Genomic DNA, 23031 nt, shown 5'->3' with positions numbered 1-23031 from the left:
CTTATTAGACCCCAGTGAGCTCGGATTGGCATCTCCTTCACAATCTCCATCAGCACAAGTGCACCATAAGGCTGTGTGCTTAGCCCCCATTCTACTTATGACCGTGTGGCTAAGCACACCTCCAATGCCACATTTAAGTTTGCTGATGACCACATTGCTGGCTGAAACAAAGGTGGTGATGAATCAGCATGCAGGAGGGAGATTGAAAATCTAGCTGAGTGGTGCCATAACAACAACTACCTACCACTCAATCTCAGCAAGCTCAAGGAGCTGATCATTGACTTCAGGAGGAGGTAACTGGAGATCTATGAGCCAGTCCTCAGAGAGATCAGAGGTGGAGAGGGTCAGCAACTTTAAATTCCTTGTCTCATATAGAGGGGATAACTTCACTCACCCTATCACTGAACTATCCCCACAATCTATGAACTCACTTTCAAGGCCTCTTCATCTCATGTTCTTGATATTTATTGCTTATTTATTATTTCTTTTTCTTTCTTTTTGTACTTATGTGTTGTCTTTTGCACACTGGTTGTCTGCCTTGTTGGTGCAGTTTCATGGATTCTATTATGGTTATTGGATATGCCCACAGAAAATGAATCTGAGGGTTGTATATGGTGTACTTTGATAATAAATTTACTTTGAACTTTGTTTTATTATTACAGCCTAAAGTGGGACAATATAAGAAAACAACTGGACTGTTTTGCTACAATTGCCAGTCAGTCTAAAGGTGGAAGGATTGGTATCGAAGAATTTGCTGAGCATTTGAAACTGCCAATCTCACCTGCACTGAAGGAGGTGTTTCATCTTTTTGACAGAGTAGGTGTTTACTCACTTTCAAAATATTCTGTTAGAGCAGGGGTTCCCAACCTGGGGTCTGCGGACCACTGAGTAAGGCTCCATGCACAAGAAAGTTTGGGAACCCTGCAGATGAAGGCAAGCACACTAAATGTGTCTTTTTTATCACCATCTATAGTACTTGCATGGCCACTATCAGTGACTTTTGTACTTTTACTCCCAGGCCCTGCTATCTACTGTACAAGTCCTACCCTGGTTTGATTGTCCAAATGCATTACCTTGGGCCGGCTGGTGGCACAACAACATCGGTGCCGGACCCGGGAGCGGAAGTTCCTGGGTTCGAAACTAGTTGGGTCTGCTCCCGAGTACGCTTTCCATCCGTGCCGGGTTGAGTGTCGAGATTGCAACTCGACCTGGTAAAATAAAGGGAAAATACTGCGACATTCATCTAAACCCTTAGTCACCTCTTCAAAAAGATCTGTCAGACATGACAGTTCTCAAATACGACATACTATGCTGACTTTTCCTGATCAGGCCTTGATTTTCTAAATAATGGTAGACCTTGTCCCTCAGAATCCCCTTCAGTAGCTTCCCTAAAACTGAAATAGGGCTCACAGGTCTGTAGTTCCAATGCTTCCACATCCTTCCTATAGTGAGGTGAACAGAACCGGACACAGTACTCCATGTGTGGCCTAACCAGAGTTTTATAGAGCTGCATCATTACCTCACGACTCTTAAACTCTATCCCTCGACTTATGAAAGCCAACACCCCATAAGCTTTCTTAACTATGCTATCCACCTGTGAGGCAACTTTCAGGGATCTGTGGACATGTACTCCCTCCTCGGCTCCTCCACACTACCAAGTAACCTACCATTTACTTTGTACTCTGCCTTGGAGTTTGTCCTTCCAAAGTGTAGCACCTCGCACTTCTCCGGTTGAACTCTATCTGCCACTTCTCAGCCCACTTCTGCATCCTATCAATGTCTCTCTGCAATCTTCGCCAATCCTCTACACTATCCACAATACCACCAACCTTTGTGTCATCTGCAAACTTGCCAACTCACCCTTCTACCCCCACATCCAGGTCGTTAATAAAAATCACAAAAAGTAGAGGTCCCAGAACCGATCCTTATGGGACACCACTAGTCACAACCCTTCAATCTGAATGTACTTCCTCAGCACGACCCTTTGCTTTCTGCAGGCAAGCCAATTCTGAATCCACCTGGCTAAACTTCCCTGGATCCCATGCCTTCTGACTTTCTGAGTAAGCCTACCGTGTGGAACCTTGTCAAATGCCTTACTAAAATCTATGTAGATCACATCCACTGCACTACCCTCATCTATATGCCTGGTCGCCTCCCCAAAGAACTCTATCAGGCTTGTTAGACATGATCTGCTCTTTACAAAGCCATGCTGACTGTCCCTGATCAGACCATGTTTCTCCAAATGCCCATAGATCCTACCTCTAAGAATCTTTTCCAACAGCTTTCCCACCACAGACGTAAGGCTCATTGGTCTATAATTACCCGGACTATCCCTACTACCTTTTTTGAACAAGGGGACAACATTCGTCTCCTTCCAATCCTCCGGTACCATTCCCATCGACAACGAGGACATAAAGATCTCAGCAATCTCTTCCCTCGCCTCGTGGAACAGCCTGGGAAATCTTCCGTCAGGCCCCAGGGACTTAACCGTCCTAATGTATTTTAACAACTCCAACAACTCCTCTCCTTTAATGTCAACATGCTCCAGATCATCGACCTCACTCATATTGTCCTCACCGTCATCAAGTTCCTTCTCATTGGTGAATACCGAAGGGAAGCATTTATTGAGGGCCTCACTCACTTCCACAGCCTCCAGGCACATCTTCCCAGGTTTATCTCTAATTGCTCCTCCCTTCATTCCTATCATCCTTTTGTTTTTCACATAATTGAAGAATGCCTTAGGGTTTTCCTTTACCTTACTCACCAAGGCCTTCTCATGCCCTCTTCTTGCTTCCCTCAGCCTATATTCCTCAATAGACCCATCTGATCCTTGCTTCCTAAACCTCATGTATGCTGCCTTCTTCCACCTGACTAGATTCTCCATCTCACTTGTCACCCATGGTTTCTTCACCCTACCATTCTTTATCTTCCTCACCAGGACAAATTTATCCCTAACATCCTGCAAGAGATCCCTAAACATCGACCACATGTCCGTAGTACTTTTCCCTGCAAAAACATCATCCCAATTCACACCTGCAAGATCTAGCTTTATAGCCTCATAATTTGCCCTTCCCCAATTAAAAATTTTCCTGTCCTCTCTGATTCTATCCTTTTCCATGATAATGCTAAAGGCCAGGGAGTGGTGGTCACTGTCCCCCAGATGCTCACCCACTGAGAGATCTGTGACCTGACCCAGTTCATTATCTAATACTAGATCTAGTATGGCATTTCCCCCTAGTCGGCCTGTCAACATACTGTGACAAGAATCCGTCCTGGACACACTTAACAAATTCTTCCCCATCTAGACCATTGGAACTAATCAGGTGCCAATCAATATTAGGGAAGTTAAAGTCACCCGTAATAACAACCTTGTTATTTTTGCGCCTTTCCAAAATCTGCCTCCCAATCTGCTACTCGGTATCTCTGTTGCTACCAGAGGGCTTATAGAATACTCCCAATAGAGTAACTGCTCCCTTCCTGTTCCTGACTTCCACCCATACTAACTCAAAAGAGGATCTTGCTACATTACCCACCCTTTCTGTAGCTGTAATAGTATTCCTGACCAGTAATGCCACCTCTCCTCCCTTTCCCAACCCCCTCTATCACTTGTAAAGCACTGAAATCCAGGAATATTGAGAATCCATTCCTTCCCTGGTGCCAACCAAGTCTCTGTAATGCCCACTACATCATAATTCCATGTTTATATCCAAGCTCTCAGTTGATCACCTTTGTTCCTGATGCTTCTTGCATTGAAGTACACACACTTTAGCCCTTCTACCTTACTACCTTTACACCCTTTATTCTGCTTCTCTTTCCTCAAAGCCTCTCTGTATATTAGATCTGGCCGGCCTACTCCATGCACTTCTTCCACTGCTCTATCACTCCGAGTCCCATCCCCCTTGCAAATTAGTTTAAACCCTCCCGTACCATGCTAGCAAACCTACCTGCAAGGATATTGCTCCCCGTCAAGTTCAGGTGCAACCCATCCAATCTGTACAGGTCCCACCTTCCCCAGAAGAGATCCCAATGATCGAACAATCTAAAACCCTGCCCCCTGCACCAACTCCTCAGCCACGCATTCAACTGCCATGTCCTCCATTTCTTACCATCTCTGTCACGTAGCACTGGTAGCAATCCTGAGAACACCACCCTTGAGGTCCTGTTCCTCAGCCTTCTGCCTAGTTCCTGAAACTCACACTTCAGGACCTCATCCCTCTTCCTGCTATGTCGTTGGTGCCAACATGTATCAGGACTTCTGGTTGCTTTCCCTCTCGTACCAGGATGTCGTGCACCCGGTCAGAGACCTCTCGGACCCCGGCAACGAACCATGCGGGTGTCCTTCTCACGTCCACAAAATCTCCTGTCTGCACAAAATCATTAAGAAGACTTAGTTTCTCCCCAGTCTTTTTTTACTGTTAATACTAATGAAGAACCTCATGAAATTATTTAATGGCTTGACACATCCATATCAACCTTTAAGCCCTCATTTCCCTCTTAATCCTAGTCTTAAACTTCAAGATATTCATTTGTACAGTTGCCATGTACACTCTTTTTTTAAACCAGAGCCTCCCTCTCATCAGCCAGGTTCCCTGAGCTTGCTGTTTCTACCCTCCAACAGTTTGGACTCTTATTTGCTAGCTGTTCCTTTGTCTCTAAGTAGATTCACCCCATCAATCAAGCTAGAACTTGCCTAATGTCCTCAAAGTTGGCCTTGTTCTATTTCAGAACTTTAACCTGTGGACCTGTTTTATCTTTCTCCACAATTTCAAAAACTAATAGAATTATGGTCGCTGGGCCCATGGGCTCCCCCAAATGCCACTTCACTTCCTTAGCTTGCTTCATACCATAAGTGGTTCAGTATTGTTCTTTTGAGTCGGTTCCTATATATTGTGTGAGGAAACAATAAACAGTGTCTTGGATGCACCACATAAATTCTATCCCATTCTGGCCCTTTGCTTCTGGGTGACCCAGCCAATAACAGGAAAATGTAAATCTCTCTCCAGCATTTCCCTAATATTCATATGCAATTTCTCACACATCTCCTGCTCAGGTTCCCATTAATGATTGGGGAAGAGGGGGCAGTCTATAATAAAGTCCCACCAAGATGCTTGTTTCTACAAATGTTTGTAATTTCTACCCAATGATCCCTCAAAAATATCCTCTACGCACTTGTTACGTCCTTTTATTGGAAAGGAATCAGCGCTTGAACTCTTACCTTTTCCTGTCATGCATAAAGCATCAATATCCCAGAACACTGATCTGCCAGTTTTACCCTTCTCACAGCCACCTTTGTCATGACCACAACATCCCCTGTCCCTTGAGGCAATCCACATTCTCAGTTCATCCACCTTGCCTGTTAAGCATTGCTTGATGAACTCAGCAGGTCAGGCAACATCTATGGAAATGAATAAAAAGTCAACATTTTGGACTGATTAAGGATAGCCCCATTTACTCAAGTCCCAATCCCTATTGTCAATCTAGTTTAAATTTACTCTGATGACAAAAGCAATTTCTCACCCTTAGGTATTGGGCCCCCTCCAGTCTGAGTGAAACCCATCCTCGTGCAGGTCACTTCTAACCCAGAAGAGAGCCCAGTGATGCAAAGAACCTGAATCCCATCCCCATGTACCAACTCTTCAGCCACACATTCATTTGGCCTATTTCTATTCCTGTACTCACTAGCACATAACTTCATGAATAATTTGGAGGTCACTACCCTCAATCCTGCATTTTAATTTTCTAAGCTCCCTGTACTCATTCTGCAGGACCTCATCTTTTATTTGTACCGATGTCTTCTGTACCAATGTACACAATAACCTCTGGCTGTTCACCTTCCCCTTTGAGAATATTCTGCAGCCAATCCATCACATCCTTGACCTGGCACTCGGGAGTCAACCCCATCTTAGCATCTCTTTTGCAGCCACAGAGTCCCCCTTATTATCAAGTGTTGTATTGCTGTAACCCTGACTGAGCCAGTTGCAGTGCTAGAGACTTGACAACTGAAAGGACATCCCTCTTAATAGTATATAAAGAACTACACCTGTTAGTGTAGGGAACAATTATAGGGACACCCTGAATTGACTACCTACTCCCTTTATTTCTCCTCATGACCACACACCTTTTGAAGGCTGTACCTTGGATATGACCATCTCATTAAAAGTCTTATTCATGAAACCTTAAGCTCCCCAGATGGTCCCTAGTACCTCCAGCTGCTTGGACCATCAGAAGCTGCACCTCAATGCAGACAACATAAGCAGAAGACCATGAGATTCCCTGACTTCCCACACCTTGCAGGATGAGCATTCTACTACACCAGCTACCATCTGCCTACACTGAATCAAGAATGTGCAACAAAATAAACCTTGTCTGTTCCTTCTCACGAAAAGTGTTTTCAAAAGCTGCTCACACTTACAAAACCTCAACCCATCCCATCGTGCCAAAGCTTCTTGACCTTAAACCTCAGCTCCTTACTTTTAAACCAGCCCACGCCAACTGCTTAACCCCAACTTCTTTTCAGAGGCACTGTCAATTTGGTAATTAGCCAAACACCTATTAACTAACAGTTTGCAAATGTGCCTCTTTTGGAGTCCTGTAGTGTGAAACTCACCAGCAAGTTCTGAGACCTACCTTTTTTTGAACTCTCAGTTGTATTTTGTGAATAACTGAACACTTTATGTAACTGGATTATTAAATGCAATAAGGGTTAAACTGGTAATAAATTTTTTAATGTGATTCAATCACAGTGACAACTTAACCATAAAACACATGTAAAAAATGATACTTGCAGAATTAATATGTTTTGTGTAACTCTATATTTTATAAGCAATTTCATATGTGACTAATCCTAGTTATGTTTTAGCTCTATGTAAATGATTCTTGGATTGTAATATCATGCACATTTATCACTTCAATTGGCCTGAACTTTCAGTCAGATAATATTTAATAGGTCATATATTTGATGATATGTTATTATTTCTTTGTAGAATGGAGATGGAACCATAGATTTCAGAGAATATATAATTGGTCTGGTGATTCTTTGTAGCCCTGCCAACACAGAGGAAACCATTCAGTTTGCATTTAAGGTAAAAGTAGTGCTAATATTGCCACACTGTAAGATTGAACAAATATTTTATTGTCCATGAATATCTTCCAAAATGAATTATCATTGAGGTATGAACACATTCGTATTTAAAATAATTAAAGAAAGATAATTGTTTCCTTGAAGAATTTTGTTCAAAAAGATTCGGTGCCATTATTTCTGTTGCATTTTCTCATGAACAAAGTATACCACAAGGAAAATTAAAATGAGTAGAAAAAATTAAGAAGAAGCTGTTGAAATAGTATAATATATTTTGTGTCTTCATAATATCGTATTTCAATAACATCTTCATAATTTACTTATGTGAACCAACAACAAAGGGGAAAAACAACCTTGAAATAGAATGGCCAAACAGTGCAAGACATTGTCTGCCTTCACTCAAGCAGAATTCAGCTGGCTGTACAGAAACCAAGTGGGGCAAGAGCACTTCGTTTTAATACGAGCTACTACATCTGCACGTGTTGAGATGAATCCCCTTTAGGTACCTGCTTTAGGTGCGACTGCAGAAGATTTACAACTCTACTTCTCTCTAACACCAAGACCCAAGACCCTTTTTTAGCAATATTTGTGCTAGTTGTATCAATATTTTGTAATCTTTAGAAGCAGTTTCTGTGCCTTGAAACTCGATGCTTAGGAAATCCTTATGCTCAATTAGTTCCTTGATATGTAAACTGTGCCTATGCACAACATAGTCAACAGAACAGCATTATCTCAAAGTGAGGGAAAATATTTCTTCATTACTTGAATTAATGTTCCTTATGATATTAAATTCACTTTGGTTGGCAAATAAGACCATAAGACATAGGAGCAGAATTAAGCCCATTGAGTCCACTACACCATTTCATCATGGTTGATCCTGGATTCCATTCAACCCCATACACCTATCCTCTCACCATATTCCTTGATGCCCCGACCAATCAGGAATATATCAACTTCCACTTTAAATATACCCACAGAATTGGCCTCCACCGCAGTATGTGACAGAGCATTCCACAGATTCACCACTCTTTGGCTGAAAAATTCCTTCTTACTTCTGTCTAAAAAGTCACCTCTCAATTTTGAGGCTGTACCCTATAGTTCTACATACCACCACTAGAGGGAGTACGTAGAACTAGACATCTTATCTAGTCCTTCCAATATTCGGTAGATTTCAATGAGATCCCGCCGCATTCTTCTAAATTCCAGTGAGTACAGGCCCAAAGCTACCACATACTCCTCATACGGTAACCCTTTCATTCCCGGAATCATCTTCATGAACCTTCTCTGGACTCTCTCCAATGACAAATATGTCCTTATTAGATAAGGGGCCCAAAACTGTTGACAATACTGCAAGTGCAGCCTGACTGGTGTCTTATTAAACTTCAGCATTATCGCCTTGTTTTTATATTCTATTCCCCTTGAAATAAATGCCAACCTTGCATTTGCCTTCTTTACCACAGACCCAGCCTATGAATTAACCTTCTGGAAGTCTTGCACGAGGACTCCTAAGTCCCTTTGTACCTCTGCTGTTTGAATTTTCTCCCCATTTAGATATTAGTCTGCACTATTGTTCCTTTTACCAAAGTGCATTATCATACATTTCCCAACATTGTATTCCATCTGCCACTTTTTTGCCCATTCTTCCAATTTGTCCAAGTCCTGCTGCAATCTCATTGCTTCGTCAGAACTACCTACCCCTCCACCTATCTTTGTAGGATCCGCAAACTTTGCCACAAAGCCATCAATTCCACTATCTAAATCATTGATAACGTGAGAAGTAGCAATCCCAATACTGATCCCTGAGGAACACCACTAGTCACTGGCAATCAGCCCAAAAAAGCCCCCTTTATTCCCACTCGCTGTCTCCTGTCTGTCAGCTATTCCTCTATCCATCCTACTATATTTCCTGTAACACCATGGGATTTTAGTTTGCTATGCAGCCTCATGTGAAGTACTTTGTCAAATGCCTTCTGAAAATCTAAGTAAATGACATCCACTGCCCCTCATTTGTCAATCCTGCTTGTTACTTCCTCAAGGAATTCTAATAGATTTGTCAGGCAAGATTTCCCTTTAAAGAAATCATGATGACTTCGACTTATTTTATCATTAGTCTCCAAATACCCCAAAGCCTCATCCTTAGTAATGGACTCCCAACACTTTTCTTACCGCAGAGGTTAGGCTAACTGGCCCACAATTTTCCCTCTTTTTGCCTTCTTCCCTTACTTAAGAATGGAGTGACATTTGCAATTTTCCAGTCCTCCAGGACCATGCCAGAATCAAGTGATTCTTGAAAGATCGTGACCAATGCATCCGTTATCTCTTCAGCAACCTCTCTCAGGACTCTAGGAGGTAGTCCATCTGGTTCAGGTGACTTATCCACCTTCAGACCTTAGAGTTTGCTTAGACTTTTACGTTTGAAATAGCAATGGCACTCATTCCTGCTCCGTGACACTCAAGGACCTCTGGCATACAGCTAGTGTTTTCCACAGTAAAGGCTGAAACAAAGTACTTTTTAAGTTCATCTTCCATTTCTTTATTCCCATTACTACCTCACCAGCATCATTTTCTAGTGGTCCAATATCAACTTTCACTTCCCTTTTGCTCTTTACATAACTGAAAAAACTTTTAGTATCCTGTTTTATATTTATCAGCTAGTTTGCCCTCATATTGCTCTCTGTTTGTTGGCCTCGTGGAACAGTCTACGTTGCAAGCTTACACTGGTGACCATCCTGCACTTTTCCTATGCTACATCAACGATTGCATTGGTACTGTTTCCTGCCCTCATGCTGAACTTGTCAGCTTAATCCACTTTGCCTCCAACTTCTACCCTACCCTCAAATTCACCTGGTCTATTTCTGACACCTCCCTTCCCTTTCTCAATCCCACTGTCTTCATCTCTGGAGACAGCTTATCACCTATGTCAATTACAAGTCCACAGACTCTCACAGCTACCTAGACTGCACCTCGTCCCTCCCTACAACTTGTAAAAATGCCATTTCCTTTTCTCAATTCCTCTGTCTCCACCACATCTGCTCTTGGGTTGAGACTTTTCATTCTGGAATGAATGAGATGTCCTCCTTTTTCAAAGAAAGGGACTTCCCTTCCTCCACCATCAAGGCTGCCCTCAACCACGTCTTTTCCATTTCACACACGTCTGCTCTTACCCCATCCTCCCGCCACCCTACCAGGGATAGGGTTCTTCTTGTCCTCACATCCCACACCACCAGCCTCCGCATCCAGCACATAATTCTCCAAATCTTTCACCACCTCCAACGGGATCCCACCACCAAGCACATCTTTCCCTCCCCCCTACTTTCTGCTTTCCACAGGTATTGCTTCCTATGCGACTCCCTTGTCCGCCCCCACTTATCTCCCTCCTGGCACTTATCCTTGCAAGCGGAACAAGTGCTTCACCTGCCCCTGCACCTCCTCCCTCACTACCATCTAGGGCCCTAAACAATCCTTCCGGATGAGACGACACTTCACTTGTGAGTCTGTTGGAGTCATTTATTGTGTTTGGAGTTCCCGGTGTGGCCTCCTGTACACCGATGAGACTTGATGTAGATTGGGAGACTGCTTCGTTGAGCATCTACCCTCCATCTGCCAGAACAAGTGGGATCTCCCAGTGGCCACCCATTTTAATTCCACTTCCCATTCCCATATGTCCAGCCGTTAGTTTAGAGGAACAACACCTTATGCTCCGTTTGGGTAGTCTCCAAACCTGATGGCATGACAATCGATTTCTCAAACTTCTGGTAATATTCCCCAACTCTTTCCCCCCGCCCTTCCATTAACTATCCCCTTTTCCCTTTCTCACCTTATCACCTTGCCCACCCTTCACCTCCCTCTAGTGCTCCTTCCCCTTTTTTCTTTCTTCCATGGCCTTCTGTCTCTTTCACCAATCGACTTTACAGCTTCTTACTTCATCCCTCCCCCTCCAGGTTTCACCTATCACCTGGTGGTTCTCTCTTCCCTCCCCCCCATCTTTTAAATCTACTTTTCAGCTTTTTTTTCTCCAATCCTGCCAAAGGGTTTCATCTCATAACATCGATGGTACTTTTCTTTCTTTTTCTTTTTAAATCTTTTTATTAAATAAGTATACAAAAAGGTAAGCCATATAGACACTAATACACTGTTAGAATATAATAAAATTACAGAAGATATTAATACAAAAAAAATACTACAAACAATGTAATTTAAACATAACATACCAAGGTAACATAATAGTATACTAATTTTATATATATATATCAATAGAGAAAAGGAAACCCCCCCCCCAAAAAAAAACCCACCGTGCAACTAACTAAAAGCAAAGCAAAGCAATGGGCTAACTTGAAACCAAACAGAGTTAAACTTAAAATCACGTCCTCAATCCCGACCTCCATTAAAAACAGTAAAAAAAAACAAGAAGGGTATATATTACATTAAATGAAAATATTGAATAAAAGATCTCCAAGTCTGTTCAAATTTAAATGAGGAGTCATAAAGATTGCTTCTAATTTTCTCCAGATTCAAGCATAGTATCGTCTGAGAAAACCAAAAAAGGTAGTTGGAGCATTAAGCTCTTTCCAATGTTGTAAGATACATCTTTTCGCCATTGAAGTAAGAAATGCAATCATTCTACGGGCTGAAGGGGAAAGATTACTGGAAATTTTAGGTAGTCCAAAGATAGCAGTAATAGGCTGAGGAGAGATATCTATATTCAATACCTTGGAGATAATATTAAAAATGTCTCTCCAAAAAGTTTCCAAAGTAGGGCAAGACCAAAACATATGAGTTAAAGAGGCTATCTGCCCCGGACATCTATCACAAAAAGGATTAATATGAGAATAAAAGCGCGCTAACTTATCTTTGGACATATGTGCTCTATGAACAACTTTAAATTGAATTAGGGAATGTTTAGCACAGATAGAGGAAGTATTGACTAATTGTAAAATCTGCCCCTAGTCATCCACGGAAATGGTAAACCCCAATTCCTGTTCCCAATCTACCCTAATCTTATCAAATGGAGCTTTCCTAAGTTTCATAATAATATTATAAATCATAGCCGATGCACCTTTCTGACATGGATTAAGGTTGATTATAGTATCTAAAATGTATGTAGGAGGAAGCATTGGAAAGGAAGAAAGTATAGTACTTAGGAAATTTCTAACTTGTAGATATCTAAAAAAAATGTATTCTAAGTTATATTTATTAGATAATTGTTCAAAAGACATAAGGGAACCATCTAAAAATAAATCCAAAAACCGTGAAATACCCTTAGTCTTCCAAGTTTGAAAAGCACGATCCGTAAAAGAGGGAGGAAAAAATATGTTACCTAAAATAGGAATCGCTAACCCAAATTGATTAAGATCAAAAAATTTTCTGAATTGAAACCAAATACGCAAGGTATATTTAACTATCGGGTTAGACACCTGTTTAAGGCGTTTCAAATCAAAAGGAAGAGAGGAACCTAAAATAGAGCCAAGTGTAAAACCCTGAACAGATTGTAATTCCAATGCTACCCATTTAGGAATGAATAGTATATCCTGGTCCCAGTAACCAGAATTTCATATGTCGAATATTAATTGCCCAATAATAAAATCTAAAGTTAGGTAATGCTAAGCCTCCATCTCTCTTAGCTTTCTGTAAATGTATTTTACCCAGTCTCGGGTTTTTATTCTGCCAGATAAATGAAGAAATTTTAGAGTCAACTTTGTCAAAAAAAGATTTTGGAACAAAGATTGGTAATGCCTGAAATATATATAAAAATTTTGGCAAAAAAAACATCTTAACTGCATTAATACGACCAATCAAAGTTAAATATAAAGGAAACCATTTAGATGAAAGTTGAGTAATATGGTCTATTAATGGTAAAAAGTTAGTCTTAAATAAATCTTTGTATTTACATGTAATTTTAATCCCAAGATATGAAAAATAATTATTAATCAATTTAAATGGAAAGTTATGATATAAAAGAAGTTGTTTATTAATCAGAAAAAGTTCACTCTTACTAAGATTTAATTTATAACCTGAAAAAAGACCAAATTGTGCTAATAACACTAAAACAGCCGGGATGGATTTTTGAGGATTAGAAATATATAAAAGTAAATCATCAGCATAGAGTGATAATTTATGGGACTTTAAGCCCCGAGTTATCCCAGTAATATTTGGAGATTCTCGAATGGCAATTGCAAGAGGTTCTAATGCAATATCAAATAATAAGGGACTAAGAGGACAACCTTGTCGAGTACCTCGAAAAAGAGGGAAAAAAGGTGAACTTAAAGAGTTAGTACGGACCGAGGCCACAGGAGAATAATATAACAGTTTAATCCAGGATATAATTTTCGAGCTAAAATTAAACATTTCAAGCACCTTAAATAAATAAGGCCATTCTACTCTATCAAAAGCTTTCTCGGCATCTAAAGAGATAACACACTCAGGAACATTTTGTGAGGGAGTATAAACGATATTTAACAGTGTACGAATATTATAAAAAGAGTAACGACCTTTAATAAAACCCGTTTGGTCTTCCGAAATAATAGAGGGAAGTACTTTTTCTAATCTATTTGCTAATAACTTAGAAAAAACTTTAGAATCAACGTTTAATAAAGATATTGGTCTATAAGATGCACATTGAGCAGGATCTTTATCCTTCTTTAATATAAAAGAAATTGACGCTCTATTAAAAGATTCAGGAAGTTTACCAAGTTTCAATGAAGCCTCAAAAACCCTACAGAGCCAAGGGATTAATGAAGGAGCAAAACATTTATAAAATTCTACGGTAAACCCATCAGGGCCAGGAGCTTTCCCCAAATTCATAGAGAAAATAACATTCTTAATATCATCCATGGTAATGGGAGTATCTAACATAGAAGACATATCCTGTGAAATCTCAGGGAAGTCTAAATTATCTAAAAAATCATTCATATATTTAGAATCTCGAGGAGACTCTGATTGATATAAGGAAGAATAAAAATCACAGAAGGTTTGATTAATCCCCACATGATCAAGTATCAGTCGATCATTTTGGTTATAAATCTGATTAATTTGAGATTTAGCATAATTAGACTTCAATTGAGTAGCCAACAGTTTGCCAATTTTGTCACTGTGTACATAAAATTCACTTCTTGTTTTCTTTAATTGGTTTACAATCGAGGACGAGAGTAATAAACTGTGTTCCATTTGAAGTTCAGTTCTTTGTTTATATAACTCCTCAGAAGGAGCTATAACATATTTCTTATCAATTTCCTTAATCTTGTCCACAATTACCAACTCCTCCTGCTTCAGCTTCTTCCTCAAAGCAGCAGAATACGAGATAATCTGACCACGAATATAAGCTTTAAAAGTGTCCCAAAGAGTGTTAACAGAAATATCCTCTGTATGGTTAATTGTAAAAAAAAGATCAATCTGTTCATTCATAAAGTTAACAAAGTCCGAGTCCTGAAGCAACAGCGAATTAAAACGCCATTGTCTATTATTTTGTATATTGGCCAGAATTTTAATAGAAAGCTTAAGTGGAGCATGATCCGAAATGGTTATAGAGTCATAATCACATTTAATCACTGAGGAAATAAGACGAGAATCAATAAAGAAATAATCAATTCTTGAATAGGAATGATGAACATGTGAAAAAAAAGAAAAATCTTTTTCTTGAGGATGCAAAAAGCGCCAAATGTCCGTCGACCCAGAATCAGAAAGGAATGAATTAATCAAAGTTGCAGATTTATTAGGTAAGGTCCGTAAAGGAGCCGAACGGTCCAAAGCTGGAGACAAACAGGTATTAAGATCTCCGCCCCAGATCAATGAAAACTCATTCAAATTTGGAAACTGATTAAATAATGATTTATAAAATTCCGGACAGTCCATATTAGGAGTATAAAATTAACCAAAACTACTTTTTTATTAAATAGTAAACCACTAACCAATAGAAATCTACCATTCGGATCAGAAATAATATCATGTTGTATAAAAGTAACTGAGGAGTCTATAAAAATAGAGATGCCTCGAATCTTAGCATTGGAGTTCGAATGAAACTGTTGTCCCTTCCAGAATTTAAAAAAATGTAGTCTGTCCCCCCTCCGCACATGGGTCTCTTGTAAGAATAAAATTTGTGCTTTAAATCTCTGGAACACTTTAAAAACTTTTTTCCTTTTAATAGGATGATTAAGACCATTAGTATTCCAGGAGACAAAATTAATAATAGACTCCATAAACCCTAAAGTCAACCCACAACAAGGAGGATTGACGATAGGCTCGACCCACGAACCCGGAGAGGGAACAGAACATACAAGAGATACCGGGAAGAAGAACGCAACCAATACTTCAATAATGTATATAGCCCAAGAAGAAAGAAACTAAAACGTGAAGCCCCTCCCACCACCCCCACCCCATGACCCCAAGGCTAAATCTAACGCAGACCAGCCCGAAAGAAGCAAGCACTAAAACTACCCCCATGACTTCCAGTATACGCTCCCTAAAAAAAAAGTGTAAATATAAAAAAGATCAGCTGATTATAAAACAGTAAAAGAATAAAAAAAGATAACTCAATTAAAATAAACACATAACAGAATAAAAGCCAGAAAATATATAAACAAACCGCAATAAACCCCAGACCCATGAATAAACAAAACAACAAAAAACAAATAAGATTATTAACATAAACTAGTTATAAAAACCTACAAACCAAAATAGATTTAAAAAAAACTACAAAATTTAAGGCCACAAAGGAAATACGTAAAATGACAATAAGGAAGTAACCACCCAGAATCCCCTGGGAAAGAGAAAGAAATGACGCAGTTAAAAAGAAAGTTTAGCAACCATATTAAGTAATCAAAAATAAACTTTTCTGCCCAAATAGGGCAAAAAAAAAATTAAGACCGACAAATTCACAGCCTCCGATCAACGGAGATAGTTAAAAAATTACAATTAAGATGTTGAAGGTGAAAATTGATCCAGATAACTCTGGGCATCCGATGGAGAGTCAAAAAAACGGAGGGCTCCATCCAACGTACGAATCCTTAAACGTGCAGGGTAAAGAAGCGCTGGTCTTAAATCCATCTTGTAGAGTTCCGACATCACAGATCTGTAACGAACCCGTTGATCCCGGATTGGTTTACTGAAATCTTCCACGAATCGGAACTTAAGATCCAAAAAATCAATGAAACCTTTAGATTGAACGAATCGAAACAGTTTCTCCTTGTCTTGAAAGTAATGAAACCGTAAAATGACATGTCTAGGTTTATCTGACCTAGGCGAGTATGATGGAACTCTGTGAACACGATCCAATAACGGTGGTTGGTCAGGAAATACAGTAGGAAATGCATCTTTTAAAAGTTGAGAAAAATACTTCATAGGGTTATCAGATTCAACAGCTTCACGCACCCCAATCATTCGTAGATTCTGCTGTCGCATTCTAGATTCTAAGTCAGAGTTTTTAAAGGTCAGAAAGTCAAGTTTCTTCTTCATTACATTAATTGTTTCTTCGATTTTCCCCATCTTAAGCTCACTTTGTTGCATGGATTTTTGAAGATCAGATATAGCCGACTGATGTTCCGTAATAGATGTTTGTATCTTATCGATTGAATCGGCAATTTTCTGGAAATTAATTGAAATTTCCGCACGAATCAGCTCCGTAACAGAGGTTGAAATTTCCCTTTGAATTAACTCCGATATAGCTTTCCAAGTCACCGGTGGTTCAGTCGGAGGGAAATCAATACCCTTCGGTTTAACCGGAGGTTTGCCATCCTTCCCGTTTTTCCCATTCTTAGACATAGCAGACCTTAAATGCATCCAGTTATCGGAGAGCCCAATTTATTTCAAAGTATTGTAAAAGTTGATGCCTTAATGGTTAATTAAAATATAGCTGATCATAAGAAAAGGTACTTTTCTCCATAGATGCTGGCTGGCCTGCTGAGTTCCTCCAGCATTTATTATGTGTTGCTCAGATTTCCAGTATCTGCAGATTTTCTCTTGTTTGCCATCATATTTCATCTTTTCCCTTCTTATATCTTTTTTAGTTGCTTTTTGTTGGATCTTAAAAGCTTCCCAATTATCCAACTTTCCACTTACTTTTGCTATCTCTTATGCCCTTTCCTTGGCTTTTCTGCAGTCCTTAACTTTCCTTGTTAGCCACAGTTGCCTACCTCTACCATTTGAGAACTTCTTCCTTTGTAGGACATATCTATCCTGCACCTTTTGAACTACTCCCAGAATCTTCAGTCATCTCTGCTCTGCCGTCATCCCTACCAGTATCTTCCTCCAATCTGCCTGGGCAAGCTCCTCACTCTCATGCCTCTAATTCCCTTTATTTCATTGCAACACTGATATGTGTGACTTGTGCTTCTCCTGCTCATATTGCAGTATGAATTCAATCATATTATGATCACTGCCTCCTCAGGGTTCTTCTACATTAAGCTGATTAATAAGATCTGCATTATTTCACAACACCCAATGTAATAGCCTTTTCCCCAGTAGGCTTGAGCACAAGCTGGTCTAAAAAGCCATCTCACAGGCTTTCAACAAATTCCCTCTCTTGCGATCTGACACCAACCTTATTTTCCCAATCCTTTGCATATTTGAAGTCCACCATTACAATTGTGACATTACCCTTATTACATGCCCTTTCCAGCTCCCTTTGCAATCTCAACCCCACATCTTGGGCTACTATTTGGAGGCCTATGTATGGTCCCCATAATAGTTTTTTCACTCTTGCGTTTTCTTAACCCCACCAACAAAGATTCAACATTCATATGTCACCTCTTTCTAAAGATGTAATTCCACATCTTACCAACAGAGCCATACCACTGCCTTTGCCTTCTTACCTGTCCTTTCGATACAAAATATATCCTTTGATATTAAACTCCCATCTATGACCTTCTTTCAGCCACGACTCAGTAATGCCCACAACCGGCCAATCTCTAATTGTGCCATGAGTTCATCCACCTTATTCCAAATGCTACATGCATTTAAACACAACACCTTAAGTCCTGCATTCTTCGCCCTGATGAATTTTGCCTCTGTGTTACAACTTAACTCTGCTCTGTAGTGGTATTCAATCATTGCTTGTCCTTCCTTATATTCATATTACATACTAATTATCTACCTGTAAACCTGCTGGCTCATCCTCACCTGATTAGTTCCAAGGGTTTAGACGGAGCAGAGTTTGTTGAGTATGTACAGGACGGATTCCTGTCACACTATGTGGACAGGCCGACAAGGGGAATGCCATACTAGATCTAGTGATTGGTAATGAACTGGGTCAGGTCACAGATCTCTCAGTGGGTGAGCATCTGGAGGACAGTGACCACCGCTCCTTGGCCTTTAGCATTATCATGGAAAAGGACAGAATCAGAGGGGACAGGAACATTTTTAATTGGGGAAGGGCAAATTATGAGGCTATAAGGCTAGAACTTGCGGTGTGAATTGGGATGATGTTTTTGCAGGGAAGTGTACTATGGACATGTGGTCAATGTTTAGAGATCTCTTGCAGAATGTTAGGGATAAATTTGTCCCAGTGAGGAAGATAAAGAATGGTAGGGTGAAGGAACCATGGGTGGCAAGTGAGGTAGAAAATCCAGTCAGGTGGAAGAAGGCAGCATACATGAGGTTTAGGAAGCAAGGATCAGATGGGTCTATTGAGGAATATAGGGAAGCAAGAAAGGAGCTTAAGAAGGGGCTGAGAAGAGCATGATGGGGGCATGAGAAGGCCTTGGCGAGTAGGGTAAAGGAAAACCCCAAGGCATTCTTCAATTATGTGAAGAAAAAAAGGATGACAGGAGTGAAGATAGGACCGATTAGAGATAAAGGTGGGAAGATGTGCCTGGAGGCTGTGGAAGTGAGCGAGGTCCTCAAGGAATACTTCTCCGGTATTCACCAATGAGAGGGAACTTGATGATGGTGAGGACAATATGAGTAGGTTGATGTTCTGGAGCATGTTGATATTAAGGGAGAGGAGGTGTTGGAGTTGTTAAAATACATTAGGATGGTTAAGTCCCTAGGGCCTGATGGAATATTCCCCAGGCTGTTCCACGAGGCAAGGAAAGAGATTGCTGAGCCTCTGGCTAGGATCTTTATGTCCTCATTGTCCACGGGAATGGTACTGGAGGACTGGAGGGAGGCGAACGTCGTCCCCTTGTTCAAAAAAGGTAGTAGGGATAATCCGGGTAATTATAGACCAGTGAGCCTTAAGTCTGTGGTGGGAAAGCTGTTGGAAAAGACTCTTAGAGATGGGATCTCTGGGCATTTAGAGAATCATGGTCTGATCAGTGACAGTCAGCATGGCATTGTGAAGGGCAGATCATGTCTAACAAGCCTGATAGAGTTCTTTGAGGAGGTGACCGGGCATATAGATGAGGGTAGTGCAGTGGATGTGATCTATATGGATTTTAGTAAGGCACTTGACAAGGTCCCACATGGTAGGCTTATTCAGAAAGTCAGAAGGCATAGGATCCAGGGAAGTTTGGCCAGGTGGATTCAGAATTGGCTTGCCTGCAGAAGGCAGAGGGTGGTGGTGGAGGGAGTACATTCAGATTGGAGGATTGTGACTAGTGGTGTCCCACAAGGATCTGTTCTGGGACCTCTACTTTTCGTGATTTTTATTAACGACCTGGATGTGGGGGTAGAAGGGTGGGTTGGCAATTTGCAGACGACACAAAGGTTGATGGTGTTGTAGATAGTGTAGAGGATTGTCAAAGATTGCAGAGAGACATTGATAGGATGCAGAAGTGGGCTGAGAAGTGGCAGATGGGAGTTCAACCCGGAGAAATGTGAGGTGGTACACTTTGGAAGGACAAACTCCAAAGCAGAGTACAAAGTAAATGGCAGGGTACTTGGTAGTGTGGAGGAGCAGAGGGATCTGGGGGTACATGTCCACAGACCCCTGAAAGTTGTCTCACAGGTGGATAGGGTAGTTAAGAAAGCTTATGGGGTGTTAGCTTTCATAAGTCGAGGGATAGAGTTTAAGAGTCGTGATGTAATGATGCAGCTCTATAAAACTCTGGTTAGGCCTCACTTGGAGTACCATGTCCATTTCTGGTCGCCTCACTATAGGAAGGATGTGGAAGCATTGGAAAGGGTACAGAGGAGATTTACCAGGATGCTGCCTGGTTTAGAGAGTATGCATTATGATCAGAAATTAAGGGAGCTAGGGCTTTACTCTTTGGAGAGAAGGAGGATGAGAGGAGACATGATAGAGGTGTACAAGATAATAAGAGGAATAGATAGAGTGGATAGCCAGCGCCTCTTCCCCAGGGCACCACTGCTCAATGCAAGAGGACATGGCTTTAAGGTAAGGGGTGGGAAGTTCAAGGGAGATATTAGGGGAAGGTTTTTTACTCAGAGAGTGTTTGGTGCGTGGAATGCACTGCCTGAGTCAGTGGTGGAGGCAGATACACTAGTGAAGTTTAAGAGATTACTAGACAGGAATGTGGAGGAATTTAAGGTGGGGGGTTATATGGGAGGCAGGGTTTGGGGGTCGGCACAACATTGTGGGCTGAAGGGCCTGTAATGTGCTGTACTATTCTATGTGCTATTATACTGATTATCATCCCCCTGCCACATTAGTTTAAACCACTCCCAACAGTTCAAGCAAACTGGCCTAAAAGGATATTGATCCCCCTTGGATTCAAGTGCAACCACCCTGCCATTTGGTAGACAAACTACTATCTGTGTTTCCTTTTCATGTCCACAGAATTGCCCATCTGTTCCCCTAAATATAGAATCCCTTATGATGCTGCCATCCTCTTTAGTTTCCTGCCCTGCTGAGCCACAGGGTTAGACTCAGTGCCAGAGGCATGGCCACTGTTACATCCCCCAGGTATGTCGTTTCTAACCCCCCCCCCCCCACAACAGTACTCAAGATGGAGCACTTATTGTAGAGGGGACAGCCATAGGGGTGCTCTCCACTATCTGACTTTCTCCATTCCCTCTGCCCACAGTCACTCATTGATCTGTCTCCTGTAGCCTTGGGATGACTACCTCTCTGTAGCTCCTGTCTATCACCACTTCACTTTCCCTAACAAGCTGAAGGACATCAAGTAAGTCAGCAAGTAAGATGCACTGGCCTGGGTTTTGCGTCTGTGATGATGATGTACCAAATAGTGATTACTTTTATGACACTAAAACTGACAGCAGCATTGGAGCGCACACTTGGATTAAACATTAAAATCTGGAAGTTGTTGCTATTGATTCATTGTTACTGCTCATTCTGTGCTGTTTTATAACGTTCAGCTCAATTAAGGGAAGTGAGTGACCTGATGAAAACTTGAGAGAATGCATCCTGATTGACAAACTCAGTAACTGCATGCCATTGTGAACCTGCAGTGTCATTCACTATGCTTTGGAGCACAATATTCTTACAGGAGGTTTACTCCTAATGGATTAAGGGTTTCTTGATGGCAAGTGACTTATCCCAGGCTTGCAGGCTATTAATAATCTGGCCACTTCAGTTGTTGCTTCATGCTTGTTCCTTGAAAGTTTGATGCATTTTGAAATTTGTAGTGTTTACTATCAGAAGAAAGTTATTTAAATTTGTACTAAATGTAGCCAATATTCAAATCTATTGCAAATTATGATTTGTAATTTGTCATGTTGTCCAACATAATTTACTTTTTCCAGCTTCAAATAAGTTCCAAACTACAGATGAGTTAGCCAAATGTAGCAAAGTCCCCTTGTTCTGCATTGTGTGCTAGTCAATTACAGAACACAGAACTAAGCCTCGGTCTGATGACCAGAAGCCATCCAGCTCATGCTGGCACAGCCTTGAATCACTTGTGTCTGTCAGTGCATGGATTGTAATCCAGGACAAGAAAGCCAATTGGAAAATAGGTAATGATGCCAAATGGATTGCCAAGATCAGAGAACGACTCAACCCAACCATCAACCACCTGAGCTACACCTTTTCTGAGTCATTTCCATAGGTAATGATTTTTGGTAAACATCATAAACACCATAATAGGTGTTTATGATGTTTATCAATTAAACAAACCCAAGTGTGCTAACACTTGAGAAGCTGCTGTAATATCTTCACAAGAGCAACTGAAGTATTTTCAAACTTTTCTGTTGGGTGAGGTTTTAAAAATAGCTTAATAATTTTGTAAACTCTCTAAACTTAAAACTGATATTACATACATGAATTGTAATTCCCTCAAAAAGGTTTCAAAATTTAGTAACACAGAATGCTAGAGGAACTCAGCAGGTCAGGCAGTATCTATGGAGGGAAATAAACAGTACATGTTTTGGGCTGAGACCCTTCATCAAGACTTTTTTTGTTTCCATATGCTGCTGACAGCTAGAATTTTATGTTTGTTGCTCAAGATTTCCAGCATCTGCAGAATCGCTGTGTCTCACAATTTTGTAGTTCAGGTTCTGCCTTACTCTGAGTTAAGGCAGAACCTCTGTACTTTGTAAAATTCCCACATCACTTAATTTTTTGGGATAATTTTCTTTGAGGTTAACTATAAGCGATTTTTCTTTCATTCATTAAAAAAGACAGGGCTAAATCTTAGTTTGATTGTATTTGAGTTATTTTCATTTGTCACTTGTATTAACTTTGGTCATTAGGTTCTGTCATAAAATTCAACTTTACAGTCACATTGCCAAAAAGGTGAAATCATTTCTTTGTAGATTATAAATATATTAGAATTACCTCACTTCATATTTCAGATGTTTGACGTGGACGGAGATGGATATATAACTGAAGATGAGTTCTCCCATCTCTTACGATCCGCATTCAGTGTGCATGATCTTGATGTTTCTGAATTGTTCAAAATAATTGATGTAAATAATTCTGGGAAGATTTCATATGGTAAGTAAATGTTAATTTTGCAGTTTCTAGTAATGAGAGAGTATTTTTATTCCTCTGTGATTGGTTTTATTCCCAACTCTTCCCCCCGCCAAACTTCTATTTATACGTTACTATTGACATAGCAAATTTGTCCCAAACCAATTTTAGGGAACCTAACTAAAAGCTCTGT

At 40.5% G+C, this 23031-nt stretch overlaps 1 protein-coding gene across 1 annotated transcript in view; it reads left to right on the top strand.

Moving 5' to 3' along the window:
* lpcat2 (lysophosphatidylcholine acyltransferase 2) overlaps window positions 1-23031 on the top strand; it is a 91028-nt gene that overhangs the window by 60731 nt on the left and 7266 nt on the right. The window contains exons 11-13 of the mRNA XM_063067436.1: window positions 663-816; window positions 6984-7082; window positions 22721-22862. Of these exons, the coding sequence (XP_062923506.1) occupies window positions 663-816; window positions 6984-7082; window positions 22721-22862 (395 nt within the window). The remainder of the gene's footprint in view (window positions 1-662; window positions 817-6983; window positions 7083-22720; window positions 22863-23031) is intronic.

Source organism: Mobula hypostoma, chromosome 14 (genome assembly GCF_963921235.1).
Source record: "Mobula hypostoma chromosome 14, sMobHyp1.1, whole genome shotgun sequence".
Lineage (NCBI taxonomy): Eukaryota > Metazoa > Chordata > Chondrichthyes > Myliobatiformes > Myliobatidae > Mobula > Mobula hypostoma.
This window is presented reverse-complemented; position numbering and strand designations above follow the sequence as displayed.